This window comes from Ochotona curzoniae, unplaced genomic scaffold (assembly GCF_017591425.1).
Source record: "Ochotona curzoniae isolate NIBS_2020 unplaced genomic scaffold, NIBS_Ocur_1.0 contig_21, whole genome shotgun sequence".
NCBI lineage: Eukaryota > Metazoa > Chordata > Mammalia > Lagomorpha > Ochotonidae > Ochotona > Ochotona curzoniae.
The window spans coordinates 445,013-463,110 of record NW_024465322.1 but is presented as its reverse complement, the minus strand read 5'-3'; the positions used below and the strand labels follow the sequence as shown (position 1 = coordinate 463,110).

The window sequence follows — 18,098 nt, the reverse complement described above, 5'->3', positions numbered from 1 at the left end:
CCTGACACTGGTGTGGGCACTGTCAGATGGAATTCCTGGCACCTTCAGGATATGACTCCTCCCTGGAGTGAACAAGAAGTTCAAAGGGGCATTGTAGAGATGGCTTAGTGGCTAAATCCTCACCATGCATGCACAGGGATCCCATGTACATGCTGCTTCTTATCCCAGCTGCTCCACTTACCCTCCAGCTCCCTGCTTGTGACCTGGGAAAGCAGTCGAGGACAACCCAAAAAGCCTTGAGACCCTCTACCCGCGTGAGAAACCTGGAAGAAGTTCCTGGCACTTGGCTTTGGATCAGCTCATCTCTGGCCAATTGGAGAGTGAAGCAGCGGATGGGAGATCTTTCTATCCCTCCTTCTCTCTGTAAATCTGGCTTTCCATCTCTCTCTCCCCCAGCTATCTTTTAAATAAATAAAATATTGTTTAAAGAGATTATAAAAATACCAGACCAGGAGCATGCATTTAACTTAGTGATAACAAGGCTCACATCTCATATTGGAATATCTGGATTTTCTATCTGGCTCTGGCTCCTGTTTCTAGCTTCTTGTCATTGTTTACTCTAAGAAGTATGGCTCGAGCAGTTGGCTTCTTGCACAAAATGGGAAGTCTGGATTTGGTTTATGGCTACTGGCTTTGGCCCTGCCACAACCCCAGATATTATATCATTTGTGGGGTGAACCAACAAATGAAGTTCTCTTCAACGGAAATGTCAATAAAACCAGAATGAAATCTGTTTCAGCTGTTGGTTTTATGATGATGTTAAAAGCAAATCCGAAATTAAGCGCTTATATCTAAGTATCTGAGTAACAAAAACATTTTGTCCAACCACCTTTGCCTTTATGCCAGCTCTCTTGTACAAGCTATACCACTGAGTAACCAAGAACGTTATCTACTTGTGACAAAGAAGTTGATCATGAATTGGATCAATCATCATAGAGCAGGCATGGGAAATCTTAGCCGGGAGGCTAAATAAGGTTGCCAAATTGATTTGGTCTGCCCTTATGAAAGCAAGAGCAGGCAGCATCTGAAATTCAGTAAACTTATAGCAAGGCAATCCTTAAGTCGATATGTTGACAGCTCACAAATGATGTTATTAATAACCAATAGTCTTTGGCAGGACCTTGGCAAGGTTCCCATCCCTGATGTAAAGTAGCTTTGGGCTGTCCTCGACTGCTTTCCCAGGCCACAAGAAGGTAGCTGGATGGGAAGTGAGGCTGCCGGGATTAGAACCGGCGGCCATATGGGATCCCAGTATGTGCAAGGTGAGGTCGTTAGCTATACAGCATCGGGCCCCCAAATTCTTAACTGTGGATTTCAGAGTGTTTGGGAGGTGTTGAAGCTGAGTCACAGCAGGTGAAGCAGCCTCCTGCAACACTGGCATTTCACGTAAGTGCTGATTTGAGCAGCTCCACTTCTGATCCAATTCCACAGCCTGATCCATCCCTCACCATGGCCACCACTGGGGAGTGAACCAGCAGCCGGAAGATGCTTTCGTGTCTTCTTCTGTCTGAAGCTCTGCCTTTCAATTAAGTCAACTTTAGGGGGAAGAAAAAAAGTCCTATCTGATATAAAATAACTTATTGATATGTCCATCTGCTTAATTTTGTTGGCTGTATTTTTCACCTGAGAGAAGAAATGCGAAATGTTCTGGAAAGTTCGGTGCCTGTAGTACCATTCTGCCAAGTTGTTTAGACCCGAAAACCAAAGTTGATATTTTCAATATTTATTGGTAAGGCTGAGACAACAGCCTTTATACAGCACAATTTACATAAGTTATCAAGGTACAGCTTGTATACAATCACAAAATCAAGACATATTTTTACATAGGGTAAAACTCAAGACAGATTTACAGGCATTTGTTTTTTTTAAATATAGCTTTCGTAACTTTTCAGGTCAATGTATACAACCTTCAGCCCAGGAATTTGCATTTGTTCATCGGATTTTTCCAGAGGAATTTGGGTAAAACAAAGAACACGTTAGCAAATCACCGACGTGGCATGCAACGCAGAGTCAGAAACAAGACATGTCTCCAAGTATTGTATTTTTTTTTTATTTTGAAATTAATTTTATTCGCATTTTTACCACTTCAGACAGGAAATTGTCTTCTGGAATATTGGATGTGTTGTTGTTAAGATATTAGCACACACATTTTTCAGTAGTGAGAGCACCTTAACACGTCACCAAACAAATACAGACACGATAAAATAATCATATTCACATGCTAAATCGCAAATGAAATTAGTCCTTCCATTTTGTCTATTTTCCCAAATGTATATAGTATGTACAGGTAACAAATTAAGAAAATGTTCTCAACTACCTATCAGATAAATTGGATTAAGTGATTTCACTGCTGTAACACAACATGGACCGTACAGAAAACACTGATGTGTCATATTCGATGAGAATATCTGTTTCACTCACTCGTTACACTAGAGGCAAGTACTTATTGTTAAAGAAACATCTCCTAATTCATGGAGTTCACTTTCATTTCCCTTTCAAGCTCCTAAAGCGAGGAAAACACTCCGTCACACACTGAATTATAAACACACACATATATAGCTGTAGTTGGCTGATACCGGCGATATCAGACATCGTAGCAATGAAAATAAGTTTTTAAAAATATTGTTATGATTTAAATTATAAAGTAAAAAAATACTATATCTTTATGATATTTTAATGAAATGAAGCATTGATCAAATACTTTCTAATATATTGGGCATAATATAACATCTAACTGTCTTTTTGGTCACATCACCACCACCGCTAGTTGCTACCGCCACTGCTACCACCATGATCATTACAACCATTGCAAAAGTTACAATCAGTATCAGCTGGTTACCAGCTATAATATTCCCATAATATGACTGTGTAATGTGTGTGAGCCATGAAATTAATCCCACAGATCTGCTGAAAATACATATGGAATCAGTGTGATTTGCTAACATTATGACAACAAGAATAAAGATAACGGTCTTGGATATCCTACTTTCAAACTGAAATGGTAAATCCAAGGTTCGGAGTCACCAAAGTCTTTTTAAGACAAAAAACAAAACAAAACAAAACAAAACAAAAAACCCACAAAAACAGGGAAAGCGTAAACTTTTGCTACAAGTGTTATTTGTGTCTGTAATGATTGTTCCGCAGTCCCAGATTTTTAATAAAAATTCATCCTGTGCTTCAGCTTCTTTAGGACCAAATGTTAAATCAAGATGCAACTTTTGTCTGAGGAGTCAGTGGAAAGGCCGGGAACAACAGAGATGCTGGCTAAGCTAGAGGTGCTGGAATTGGATTAATCACGTATTACCTCGAGATTACAAACTCTGTCACTATTAGGATTCCAAAAAAGGTCAATTCCAATCAAACAAAATAAAAAGTGGAAAATCATATGCTGTGATCCATACAAAAAAGTAAAAAAAAAAACAAAACACTGAGAGCCCTATTTGCAATTAAAAAAGAAATAGTTTTTGTTGTAAGAAGGGTAATCGATAGCGTTCAGAAAAATGCACTCCTTTGAGGAACAGTGTTGCATAGAGGAATTCCAGTACAACGTAGGAGCTGGGGTCAGTTGCACACCTGGCACACTGGCAGGACCTGATGGGTCTCCATGAGGATGCTGGCGCATGCCAAGAAGTCTGCTGATACTTTTGGCAGTTGACCCGGTCCCATCACTAGTTCCTTGAAATGGAGGGCCATCTCTAACCACAAGATTCCTACTCTTTCCGACGAATTAGCTAGCAAAGGAGGATCTTTCTTTGGGTGGTCCTTCCATTTGTATTATTCTACAAGAAATCATAGCTGGAATGGAATAGGCTAAGTGGTCACACAGCCTGTCATGCAGGCTTTTGGTCGTGGGTGACTGCCACAGACGATCAAAGGAGAACCAAAGTTTTCCTTTTGAGGAAATAGAGCAGAGTCTTTTCATGTCCAGAGGAGAGCTTCTCGGTCCTTTTACCTCCCCAGTTGTGAGCAAATATGATAGGCTTCTTGAAGCACTCGCTTCTGCTGAAATATCCATGACAACCATCAGCAGATCTGTTCGTTTCTAAAAATACTATCTTAGCAACTGCTGTGTCTCTGATGATTTGCTTCCCTCCTGCTCATGTCAGATTAATATCGATAGCACTGCATCGTTGGGGGCGGGGAGTCAAAACAGGAAAGAAATCTGCCAGGTGTCTTGCTCACCACGTTGGAGTAATGGTTGTCATCGTTGATGCATATGGTGAAGATACAGCCTGAGTGTCTGTCTTTACGTTGGAAGCTCAGGTGTTCAGGGTTTTACGTGCCTGTCAAATTTGAAGTCTTTTTTCTTTCCTCTAAAAAGTGAGAAAATTCAGTATCCAAAGCATATTTTAGAGACTGCTTTCTCTGATCTCATGAAACCTCATCCCTGAATAAAGCAGCAGCTTTTAAGTTTGGAATGCTCTGAAAGGCAATTTAATGTGCTTTAGGTGGGATGTGGAAATGGGATAAGATCACCATATTTCATTTAACTTAGGCTATCAAGATTGGCAAATCATTTTCGTTGAATTATTTACCTTACACGGGTTGCTTATATTTTAAGTAAAAAAAAAAAAGAGATGAGTTTTGGGGTTAATTCATTGTTTTGTGTCCATGCCAATGCTCAGAGGATATTTTTCATCCATCAAATTTGGGAATTAAAAAGCTACGTGATGCTGATTCCTCATTTCTGCGTATAAAATTATACTTGGAAATGTGCTTTTCATGTTTTATCGATTTCCGGGTTTGATCATCCCAAGAGGCTATTAGAAAGTCTGGGAGGACATCATTATTTTTATCCTAGAAAGAAACCGAAGGAAAGTGAGTTTGAGTCCTAGAAAGTGACATTGCTAAATTGGCAGAGCGAAGACAGAAGCCAGGCTTTTAACACAGTTTCCACAACTCTGCATGATACCCTTGTAGGTTCTTGGTTGACAGAAAAGAGAATGCCTCCTTTTAATGACTTTGACATTGGTTGTTTCACTTTATAGTACGAAAAGACCTCAAAATACATATTTTAGTTTCAAGGACTTTTACATTTTTCTCAACATCGATCAATTTGGTTGCTGGCATACTGTCAACAAGAAAGAATAAAGAGCATTAGACAACTTGATTTTGGTGTCAGAGTTTTCATTATACAATCAGTTAACGAATGAAGAGAAAAAAAAATCATTATGAAAAAGCAGGAAGTGGGATCTATGTATTCAATGTCACGGGAATAATGTTTTTTTTATCAGAAGAAGAGTTTTATTTCTCTGTCAATATTTCAAGAGAAAGACAATACGCAGGATACCACATGTAGTTGTAGTTCGGTAATAAACAGGTTCTTTTGCTTCCTAAAACACATCTGTTTAATGTAAGCCATCTTGAGTGCCTAGTCTGAAAATTTCTGTACTTCAACAGTAAATTATGGAGGTCTTGTTTTCATCCGCAGCTCCGATATTCTGTTAAGTAGCATTCTTTGTAAGCCAATCATAGTTTTATTTCTAGATAATTCTCACTTCATGTTGCAATTTCACTTTATATTATTTCAAAGCATATGAAACAAATGTGCTTTTGCCATGTTGATTCCCAAGGTCATGATGTACACCTTTGACAATTGCCAGAGAATATGACAGCCAAGAAGCCATCACTTACACTTTCCCTGTTTCCACTTTTTCTTACGAACCCATCCATCTCGTTCGCAGTTCTAGACAGGTAGTGTAGGCGGTACCGTATGCCAGAATTTCAAAATTGCAAATATGCAAGACTGAGAATATGATGAAGAATAAGACTTTCTAAATTTCGAAAAATTGAAATTTTGCATCCGTTCTTTCCTTTCCGCAATTTCCTTTGCATGAGAATCACCTTTGTGCTACAATGGGAACCATTTTGGTCTTTGAGCCTGTCTTTTTAGCTACAGCTCAGTTTTGTGCAATCATTTTTGTTGTATGTAATCAAAATTTCAGAGTTTTTCTCGACAACCATCACAAATCCAGGATCTCACAGCTACACTTAAGTTTTGGGGTCTTCAACTCTTGAGCATATTCATTTGTTTTCTGTGCTCCACATAATAAATTTAGAAGACCTGTTTGTTGCCTATTTCCACTTCATATTTGCCCCTGAAAGCGTAGGTTGGCAAAGAGCATCCAACTACAGTCTTGATCTAAGGCTATTTAGAACAGTTTCTATACCCTGAGAAGACACATTTCTTCAATGTGTTTGAGTAGAACTGACCAAAAGTTTGTGCCAGTTGACTGTTCTTTTTCTGAGATCCACTTTGTCAAGCCAGATACAAGCTTCACCAATCAATGTCTTTTTCATAAACTTCCCTCCATTGGAGAAAAGTGAAATCTAGGGGGGAAGAAAACAGTCAAAATTATGCATTGTGTATATATCTGTTTCAGTCTTTGTTAAGAAAATGTAATCATCAAGGAAATAGCATAGAGACAAAGACAAAAGAAAGCAGCAGGCACATTTCTAAGACTGATAACCAATGTGTCTTCCAAAGATTGACATAACATAAATGAATTCACATTCTTGTTTTTATTATAACTTAAAGGAAAAATACATCCTGAAGGACGTGAGAATACTAGACAAGAAAAGAAATATATAAATAGCGCATTCTAATTAGGTATTTGTTTAAACTGTTAGGAAATCTCCCTAAATAAGTTTGCCAAAAACATTCTTACGAGTTTGCAAAACTGTAAATCAAATACAAATTTCTTGAATGCTGGATAGACAAGTTGATTTTACCTACTATTTAATTTGCTGGCAGTTTTACCACAGTTCACCACTTCCAAAATATTTCCTTAGGACTTAAATTATCCCCCAAGATCTCAGACTAGAGACGTGGGTTAAAAAGAAGATTGAATACTGGTTGAGGTTTACCTCTAATTCTTGACAATAATTCTTTTCCTTCCTGCTTTTTCTTTGCAGAATCACCTCTCGGTAATCCACTTTTATTCCTGTTTAAGACTTTTCTTTCAGGTTTCAAACTTCAACACTTATATTTCCACGTATTTGTAGTTTTCATTTTTAAACTTCCAAGAACATCGTATATTTCACACGAATAATTAGAATAGTCATTTCAGAAAAAAACTGAAATTTGTCTTCCTATGGTTCCTCTCTTTGATTACTTAATCTCTATGATTGAGAAATTTGTTCACGTAGATTGTCAAACTTCCCCTTCTATTTTTTACGTACTTGTAATGTCTGTTCATTCTTACAGTCAATTTTTGCTTTGAAATGTTTCGTATTTATCTCCAGTGTAAAGTTTTAGGGGCTAGAACCCTGAGATCTCTTTCAAAATCTTTTTTTTTTTTTCTCTTTCCCTCCATTTTTTTTTTTATTGCTTGTTTTTATATCTATTGAAGACACACTCTAGGAGCAAGAACAATCAAAATTAGGCCTTTCCCTAAAGAAGGTTTATACACACACACACACATAGAAGGTATAGAATATATATATAGATATAGAAGTGACAGGTGAATGCAAATCTAGACAGCGTCGGATTGACAGTGTTCGATATGAAAAGTAAGAGGAATGTATGCAGAAGAGGACAATATAAATAGAATTACCTGAAGGGAATGTCCCGCTGGACTTAGGCTGAATCTAAAAGTCTCATTGAACGACGGCTCTCGATCATGTCTACATACTCTTGTTTTTTTCTTGATCACCTTTTTCTGAGTAGAGATGTTCATTACATATATTTTCACATATAAATCTGAAAGTAAGAATTCAGTCCGGTAAGTGCCCAACATTCATCAGATTTTCTATTGAAAGAATTATATAATTGTGCGCTTAGGATTTTCCGTAAATATTCTACAAAGGCGATAGATTTGTTTCAGACACCATAAAGTTATTAAGAATACATCAATTGGCTTGATAACTTCTGTGTGTTTTCATTTTGTTTAATAAATATATCACTTCAGATAAGCATTTGGCCTAGTAGATAATATATTGATTAAGATGTAAGTATTCTATACTGAAGTACCTTAGAGTCAGAGTCCAGATACCTGATAAAATACATCTTAGGATAAGTGGCGATGGCTGAAGGCTTTACGTTTCTGTTATCCAGGTGGAAGATCTGGCCTCTGACTCTGGCCAAGGACCAGCCCCTGGTACTGTGGCACTCACTATTTAGAGGGCAGCCCAAACCCTTGTCTGTCCTTCTATGTTGCCCAAATAGATAAATATTTTAAAATATCAATATATCACTTTAATTTTTGTATTTAAAATCTAGCTGAAGGTAAGAATAAATAACTTGTTCCATTAAAACAAATTAATTCTTCTTTCCTATTTTTCTGATGTAGCTGATATACAACCAAAATTTGTTGGCATTTTCAAGAACATTTAAGAAATATTTATAATAAATTCCTAGGCATATTGTGTTGATCATTGTTGCAAAATTCCATACCTGGTAAATGATCAGGAGACTTAAATTTATAAGTAATATTTCTGCATTGGAGTATTTCAACTATCAGTTGTTCACCATCTGTCTTCATTTCCTTTTTCAATGCAATCTTGATTTCTCCCGTGACCTGGGTTTTAACTGGAAGAATTTATTTGAAAAGTTAAAGAATGTTTAATGACATTTGTTCATTGCTATTCATTCATCTGTATATTTGCCTATTATTTGTGAAGTCTTAACCACCATTTTGCTGACTTGGATATCCAAATGAAGAAACACTGCCCAAGACTTTCAAGTGTGAATGGTCTCATGAAGAGACTGATACATTCCACAGATGCTAGCAATAATGTTTGTTAGGTATAATGACAGAAACCAAAAAGAGGAGATGTGAGAACACACTAGTTTATGGGCATCATCCCACTATAGAATGTTAGGTCAAAGGAGGCGATAAATATGAATTCAGGCAAGAACACACACATGCAGACAATAGGATTCTAACATAATCTGTGGGAAACAAACAAAAAAAATCATACAAAACATAAGAATACAATAACATTGAGTGAGTTAAACAACACATTTACATCAATAAACATAAAAAGACGAAAACTGAACAAATATACCTAAGAGTAGAGCAACTGGACCCAACAAATGTTTACAGCACATCTCACCTAACAGCTACAGAACGCATACACTTCTCATCAGTAATAAAACGTTCTCTAGGATAGCTAACAAGTTCGTTCACAATAAAAAGGATTGAAATCATGTTACATGTCTTCCTAGCTTGTAAATGAATACAACTCTAAATCAAAAGCAAGGAGAATAATAGGATACTCATAAATATTTGGAAATTAAACAATACAACACTGGATGACCAGTGGGTCATTGGAGAAATTAGGAAGACAATTAAAAAAACTTTTTTGAAATGAATGAAAATGGAAAGAATATATTCAGAGCTGCGGGATGCAACAAAAAGCAGTATTAAGAAGGAAGTATGAAGCATTTGCATTAACTAATCTGAAATATGATTTATGTAGGAAACAGAAAAACCAGAACAAAACAAATCCTGAGCAACAGGATGTGAGAAATAACTAGGATTAGAGCAGGAAAAATTCTTAAGAGTAAATTCTTAATCAGGAAGCCATTGGTTTTTTTTTTTTTTTTGAGATCATAAACAAAATAGATAAGCCCCAGAAGACTAAAGAGAGAGAGAGAACAATCTCGAATCGATATAAATAGAGATGAAAAAAATGAGACATTACAATGAACACTACTTAAATACAAAGAACCATAAGAAAGTGCTGTGGAACCCACCTGCTAATACACAGGAAAACCTTGAAGAAATGGATAAACTGAAATCTACGACTTACCAAACTTAAATAAAAAAGATACATGATATAAACAGAACCATATCGAATCATGAAACTGAAGTCATGTTCAAAAGGTTCTCGCCAAGACAAAGCCCAGAACCGGATGTTTTCAACAATGCAATCAGGGGAAGTGAGAACCAAGAGTTGTAGTGAACAGAATGAGACTCTGTGATCATGCCGGGAGAGCATCCCAATAGATAAAAGAGAGAGCATTTCCGCAAGATCCATGCATTACCAAAAAAGTCCTCCACAAATTATGGATAGAGGAACATACCTCAAAACTACATATGACAAAACAGCAATCAATGCACTGGATGGAGAAAAGCTGAATGTATTTTCCTTAAGGACAGGTCAGCTTCTCCACTTGTCATACTGCGGCAGCAGCTGCCTTTTCTATCTATGGGACTGTTTGGGGCTCCAGATGGGATAATGTTTAAAAAAAAAAAAAAACTGTGAGGAAAGCCCAAAGAACAACAAATAAATGTAAGACATCGCAGTTAAAAAAAAAAACTGAAAAGAAAGAAAATCAGATTATCTAAACATGGCGTAATGGTATGTATGGAAAAACCCAGATACACCACCAAAAATGGGTTAACACTGATAAACCAATTCCGTAAAGTGGAAGGTTACAAAGTAAACATACAAAAAGCTCTCACTGAAAGAGAAATCAAGGAAGAAATTCCACTCACAGCACCCACAAAATTCAAGTGTTAGAAATAAAATGTGGCCGAAGAAGTGAAAGATATCTACAGTGTGGATTATCCAACATGGATGAAAAAAGTCATGATGGACAGAAAAAAAGGAAAGACACTTCTTGCTTATGGATTGAAAGAATCATTATTATTAAAAGGTCGTACTAGCAAAAATATTCTACAGATTCAATGAAACCCTTATCAAAAAATTACTCTCTTTACAGATTTAGAAAAATAAATCTAAAAATTCTTATAGAATCATGAAAGATCCAGAACTGGCAGTCTAATTCTGAGCAAAAAGAACAAGCTGGCAGCATCACCATACCTGACTACAAAACATATTACGGAGCTGTAATAATTAAAACATCACGGTTCTGGCATAAAATCGGCACATGGATCAATGACACAGAAAACAGAAAAGAGAAATTAAGCCATATTCATATACCAACTGACTTTTGAACACAATGTTCAGATTATATATTGGAATCTGGGTAATCTCTTCACCAACGGTGCTGGCAATCTGTATACTGCAGAAGTATAAAATTAGAGCAACACCACTCATCATACGCAATCACTTGGAAATGATGATTTAAGATCGGAGAAGATGGAATTGCTGGAAAAAAATTATAAAGAAGCACCACAACATGCTTGAATAGAAGATGATTTCTTGAATTAAAGCCACAAAGCACAATCAACAAAAGCAAGTGGAAACAAACGCGATTCTATCTAATTCAGAAGCTTCCACACAGCAAAGGAAACAAAGAGCAGAGCGAGGAAACATTCAGCAGAATGAGAGAAGCACTTGTGAGCTACCGATCCAACAAAGGGTTTACAGTCAGAATAGAACAGCAATGTTTAAAAAAAAAAACCAAAGCAGCAACAACAAAAACCAGCCAATCCAGTTAAGGAATGGGCAAAGGACCTCATAAAACAGTTCACCAAAGAGAACATAAGAACAGTCAGCAAATATGTTTACCAATGGTTAGCATCACTAGACATCAGGGAAACAACAACTCAGACACCTTACTCCTGAATAAAAGATGGATGCCCAATGAAACCATTAAATATATCTGACGCTAGCATCCGCTGTAACTACAGTATCATGATACACTTAAACAGCAAACTGCCGGGCTTATGACCGTTGCTGGTTTTAGTACTGTAGGAGAAAATAGTGGGAGGAAGGGGGACTTGGGAAGGTGGAAGGGAAAGTCCCCGAGTCTATGGAACTGTAACGCGAAAAATAAAAAAAAAATCAAGAACTGGGCAAAGCTAAACTGACAATAAAGTAATTAAATCTGAAACAATTAAGCAAAGATGACACTTCAGTAAATATTAAATGGAGCTTGCAACGAAAAATGGAAGTTTTCTAAGTTAACTATCCTATTTTGGTATGTGCAAAAGTATTCCAGGTATAATTTCAACTCATCACATGGCATAATAGCAATCTATAGATTTTATTGTCTACATTGAATAACAATGATGTTAACAAATTCATAAATTCTTAATGAAATCAATATTTTTTTTTTACCATCTAAGTACAATGCAGGAAGTGAATAAATTCATTTTTGAGGTCACTGCTTTGATCCGTGCTAAGTCATCAGTTCTTTTATGTACTATCGCTGTGTTCTATCAACTTAAGTGTCAACAAGAAATAACGCAAGAATACTGTGACAACACTTCGGCTTCATGGATTTATGATCTCGGGTACCTCTGCTGTTTCATTATCTTTTGACACTTTTGAGATATGATTCTCCGATACACATATTTTCTAGACTAATAATCTATCTAGCTAAATGAATTTACATTTTTATAGCTACATATATCCTGACGTGTACAAAAATATCTAACACCTCATGGCTCCCTGCTATCTTTCTTCCGTCCAAAACTGTCCAAAAACCACTGTCGTCAAAAATTAAAGCGTCTTCCATATTCTTTTAGGAATTGAAATACAGCTTTTATAGACATTGTTAAATTATGGCATTCACTACCCTAATAGCTTACCATAACAAATGCTGGTTTTACTTTCAGGAACTCAAGAAAATAAAGCACAAATTAAAGACTGCATATCTAACCAAGCTGTCTGTCTTTTCCATATCAATTATATATATATATATATATATATAGAGAGAGAGAGAGAGAGAGAGAGAGAGAGAGAGAGAGAGAGAGTAAGTTTTCTCAGTCTACTTTTCAGACTGGCTCATACAACTAAACAAAGCCTGTCTAAATAAAAAAAACTGGCATTTATATTAGATATATTGAATCAATATGAGCTCAGAAGTCAAGATTTTATTATTAGATGGGACAGAACTCAGCTCAAAATGCAGTGAAGAAGAAAAGAAAGACTCTGTATGGCTAAAAACGTGAAAGTCATTTTGGAAGATGCATTTTGGATGCCTAAATACCATTGGCATAAAGTTGAAATTAGAAGTCATTACGTGTACCAATATACATTTAATGTAAAGCTAAAATTACTAAACTCGATTTAATGCAGCAGATATAAGGAGAAATTAAGAGAACAATGATAAAATACATCGCTGTATTATACTGTAGGCGCAATAAGTTAGAGAGTAAGTTAGAGTATAGTATGTACACAGCCTGATCGTTGAGAATGTATATTTTCCTTAAATATGTATGTTGCATTCCCAAAATGGTCATACGTGACATTAGGAGGATGCCATTGATGAGTTCTATAAAATGAAAATATAGCAAGCAGTATCTAGCCACATTCACAAAAGCCTTCAATTGAACAACTCAGCTGAACGGTGAAATACCATTAGAAAATGCAGATGTTCTGAAAAAGTAATGATAATGAAAGTTCCATGTAACAGAATCTTTGAGAGTTAAAACAATGACTGGAGGAAAATAATCCCCCTTCAAATGTCATATCATGTACAGTAATGATCAGAAGAAAATACAAGTATTGTTCTTGTATTGCTATTGAAAAAATGTTTTTAAAATACAATGGATTTAAATTGTAATCCACCAGACTAGAAACAATGAAAAGCCATTGAATATACTCATAATACTTGGTTCCGGTTCCACTTCACACATTCTCAGGGAGTCACAAAACTGCAAGTGTCATGTAACATATTCCCTTTAACTTACAAGAGTCCAGTTTTGGTTAGTCAATGATTTTAAGCAAAAGTTAACAAATTTATTCAAACCCATCTGCTTCTTTAAACAAAACTTTCTAGGAAAATATAGAATTCTAAAATTAAAAAAAAAACCAAATTGGGAAAATGGAAATGTTCCTTAAAATGTCCCTTTTTCAGTACATAGAGAAATTAGAAAAAAATAAAATGTAGGGAAGTGTTAACCAGCAGCAACAAAACAAGGGACAGCTGACAGTCTACTCTGAAAAATATACAAACGTGATGTATACCAGGATGAGAAAGGCAGTCTGTTTGGAGCAACCCAGCAGCCTCTCTAACCACACCGCATGTCATTCAGTCTTGCTAGAAAAAGAAGAATGAGTTGACAAAATGTTGAGTTGTATCCCTGGTTACTCCCATTATAGATATATAAAGACGGGCAATGAGACCCTGGGAAAAGTTAACTTAATCCTTGACAATGGTGACCCTGAGTTGAAAACTTCTAAGTCTCAATAGAACCAGAAAAAAATATCCAGCGCCCCCAACTACTGCAGCTCCAAGATAAAGCTGGAAAATATGAAAATATCTTTTCATAGGAATTGGGCACATGTAGACTTGAAGGCAGAGAAAACTGATTTTTTTTTTTAAATCACTTCATTGAAATCTCAGAAGGGGAAGCAGTGTCTAGCCAATTAAGGTGGCTCATCTGACAATTCTGTTCTCTCAAAATCCATTGACAAATAGAATTCCTTCAGATCTCAGATCTCTGCTGAGATGAAAAGAAAAGCTGGATTCTGAAATGAGAGAGTCTAAGAATATTTATTCCCAGTGTTTGGAGCCAGCAATGCTGTGAACACAACCGATCATGAGCATGATAATGCTGGAATGACATGGTAGGACACTTCACTGGGACAAACTCAGGTCAGTTCTTTTATAGACCTAAGATCTCAACACATCAGTCCTATGAAGTTTATTGTGATTCCCACACCCTCATTTGAGGGAAGAGGTGGTATTAAAAACGTGCTAATTAAAGTTCTCAGGTCATCACATTTCCTGTTTCTTAAAAGTTTAACTTCTCAACCTTCACAGTGTGAAGTCCTTAACATGTTTCTCCTTCTTCAAAGGTTATTAGGCTTGTTCTTTTTCTATCAAAGGAAGAGAAGGACTTGATTTCTGAAGTTGACTCAAAGTTGTCACTTGTGCTCATTTAGGATAATCACTCCCTGCCCACTATTTATGGGTTCCAGAAGATTCTGTCTTCCTAAATTGATAGATAATAATTGTACTTATTTATAGGGCATAGTATGATATTTCTTTTCTTTTTGAAAAAGATTTATTTTATTTTCTCTGTGAAGTTAGATACACAGAGAGGAGGAGACAGAGAGAAAGATCTTCCCTCTGATGGTTCACTCCCCAAGCGGTCACAACAGCTGGCGCTAAGCTAATTCAAAGCCAGGAGCCAGGAGCCTTCTCTGGGACTCCCATGCAGGTGCAGGATCCCAAGGCCTTGGGCCGTCCTCGACTGTCTTCCCAGGCCACGAGCAGGGAGCTGGATGGGAAGTGGGGCCGCCAGAATTAGAAAGGGCGCCCATATGGGATCCCAGCACATGCCAGGCAAGGACTTTGGCCAATAGGATACCTCACCAGGCCCAGTATGATATTTCAATTCATGTAAACAGTACATGATTAGCAGGAGAGTATTAAGACACACACCACCTCGCACATTTACCATTTCTTGCCATCGTAAACATTCAAAATCCTTTTCCTCAGCTATTTTCAAGTATACTAAATTATTGTTAACTACAGTTACCCTATTGTGTTATGGAATGCTACAACTCAAGAGAGTTAACTCAGAAATTCATGCAAAATTGAAATCCATGCATGGTTTTTCATAATCTACTTTTCTATAACCTGTTTGAAGACTCTTCATCATCCTATTTACACACCAAGAAAGCACCTGCTCCAATAATTCTCCTTCCCAACCCTTCCTATCATCTCCTCATCACAATTGTCCTCTATACTTCTGAGATACGATTTCTTAGCTGCTATACTTGATGGGGAACGTGAAGTGTGTATCTCTGAGTCCCTGGCTCAGTCATTCATGTTGCCCCCAAATGACACGACTTTTGTAATGCTGTGCAGTGTTCTGTTGTGGATGTACCTATGATTGCTTGATACCCGCGGTCTTCATCCCTCCCTGGGCACTTGGGTTGAGTTCCTGTATTGGTTACTGTGGTACTTCTACAACAAGCATTAGGGTACAGACACCTCTTCACCATGCTTACGCCCAACGATAAAATACTGAACCAAAGAGTATTTCCAGTTCTGATTTTCTGATGAACTTCCATAGTGTTTTTTTTTTTTCCATAATGGCTGTGTTATTTAAATTGCCACCAACATTGTGTAAGATCCCCTTTGGCAGTAGCATTATGGTACACTTCCTGTGATGCCGGCATGTCATATGGGCATCAGTTCAAGCCCCGGCTGCTCCATTTCCAAACCAGATGCCTACTAATTGCCTGAGAAAAAAAAGCAGCAGAAGATGGGATAAGTGTTTGGGCCTCAGGTACTCGCACAGGAGGCTCCTTGCTTCTGGTTTTCACCAGGCCAACCTCCGGCCAACACGGTCATGTGGGGAATAAACACATGGATGGGAAATTCTCCCTTTCTGTCTCTCTCTGTCTCCCTCTGTTTCTCTCTCTCTCTCTCTCTCTCTCTCACACAAACACAGACGCGCGCGCACACACACACACACACACCATCTCTCTGTAACACTCTTTCAAGTAAATAAATGAATCTTCAAAAAAAAATAAAGAAGATTTTTGCTTCCTTTGCAGGCTCACCAGCACTTGCTAGTTCTTTTCATTTGGATAATAACTCAGATGCCTTTGTCTTTTGAAGCAGAAGATGACTGGAGACAAAAGCCTCTGTTTACTTTCTGTACAGGTTGGGCAGCAGTCCCAGATCTGCTGGAATCTTTGAACCAAAAAGGACATCACACACACTGAGGAAGTATGATGATATCCTGTAATTCAGTTTTAAATATAGAGTCAATGGTAATAGAAAAGTATTTTTATAAATTTCCGAGGCTCTTGGTGTTCTGAAATTCATGCTTTTTTGATTAGGTTAAAATGAAAATTTGGGCAAGCGTTTAGCCAGGAAATTAGTATTGGCTAGAATGTGCATGTTGCTATAGGAGTGCTGGAGTTTGATGAAGAACCTTCAAGGCAGCAGAAATGACTGCAGTAATTTGTTCTTGCAACTCACATGGTAGGACCCAGATTGAGGTCCCCACTCCCAGCCTTGGCATGGCTCAGCCCTGGCTGTGGGCTGAGGTCCCCACTCCCAGCTTTGGCACGGCTCAGCCCTGGCTGTGGACTGAAGTCCCCACTCCCAGCCTTGGCACGGCTCAGCCCTGGCTGTGGACTGAAGTCCCCACTCCCAGCCTTGGCATGGCTCAGCCCTGGCTGTGGACTGAAGTCCCCACTCCCAGCTTTGGCATGGCTCAGCCCTGGCTGTGGGTTGAGCAGAAGGAGGGAAAACCCCCTACACCTCCAAAATTGTAATGCAGTGAATAATAAATATGTCAGCAACAAAAACAAAACTATTGATGGGTTAGAAGCATGATAGAAAAAAATTAGGTGACATAGAAAAGAATTATATTTACACCCAGAAAAAAAAAGTACTTTAGGTAATTCAGGGAAGAAAACAGAGATCAAATACAAAAAATATCTAATATACCTGGTTTTTCAGAAAAATACCTTTAGGAGTATGGAAGATAGCATCCATTCAAGATCACAAACAGCGCTTTCCCCTACTGTGATGATAAAGGGGAAATGATTGGAGGTGCAAACAAGGAGAGAAAAAGGGGGAGAAAGAGCCCTCTCTCTACAAAACTGTATCATGGAATATAGTAATTAAAATATTTCCCCCCATTAGCATATGAGTAAATCTGTGGATTAAAAGAACATCATATTTAGAAATATGGGTAAGTTGCTACATTGATCTATCTCATTTACTCTTTTATTTTAATAGTACAAAAATAAAGAACTCAGGAGGAGACAAAATGAATCCTCTGAAAGAGCCATGATGCATACAGCTAATTCAGTCATTCTGATGGTTATGAGACATGGCAGAGAATACTGGCCCAACAAAAATGGAGAGAAAAACAGAACAGATGGGAAAGGCAGGAAGAGAAAGGGAGGAAGGAAGGAAGAAAGAAAGGAAAGAAGGAAGGAAGGAAGGAAGGAAGGAAGGAAGGAAGGAAGGAAGGAAGGAAGGAAGAGAGGGAAGAAGGAAGCAAAGATTTAATTTCATTTCGTAAACTTATTGTTTTCATAAACTATGTCTATAGTATTTATTGCAATTAATTTAAGACTTTTTTTATTTTGCTATAGTCTCTTCATGAAGTCAATATAATCCTTTCGTTTAGACAAAGAGCAGGAATAATTCCATTCTTAACAAAACTGGGTCTCATTGTCTCCTTAAATGCAATGTTCCAACTCTTCTAATTGTAGGATTGTCTCATTTTATCTTCCCTTCGTTCTGTTTTACACTT

At 37.3% G+C, this 18,098-nt stretch overlaps 1 protein-coding gene across 1 annotated transcript in view; it reads right to left on the bottom strand.

Moving 5' to 3' along the window:
• Positions 1-6,082: 6,082 nt before the first annotated feature.
• The window catches only part of PCLO (piccolo presynaptic cytomatrix protein), a 334,110-nt gene continuing 322,094 nt past the window's right edge, over positions 6,083-18,098 (bottom strand). The window contains exons 23-25 of the mRNA XM_040970975.1: positions 8,396-8,530; positions 7,557-7,702; positions 6,083-6,330 (exon numbers count right to left, since the gene is read on the bottom strand). Of these exons, the coding sequence (XP_040826909.1) occupies positions 6,190-6,330; positions 7,557-7,702; positions 8,396-8,530 (422 nt within the window). The 3' untranslated portion in view covers positions 6,083-6,189. The remainder of the gene's footprint in view (positions 6,331-7,556; positions 7,703-8,395; positions 8,531-18,098) is intronic.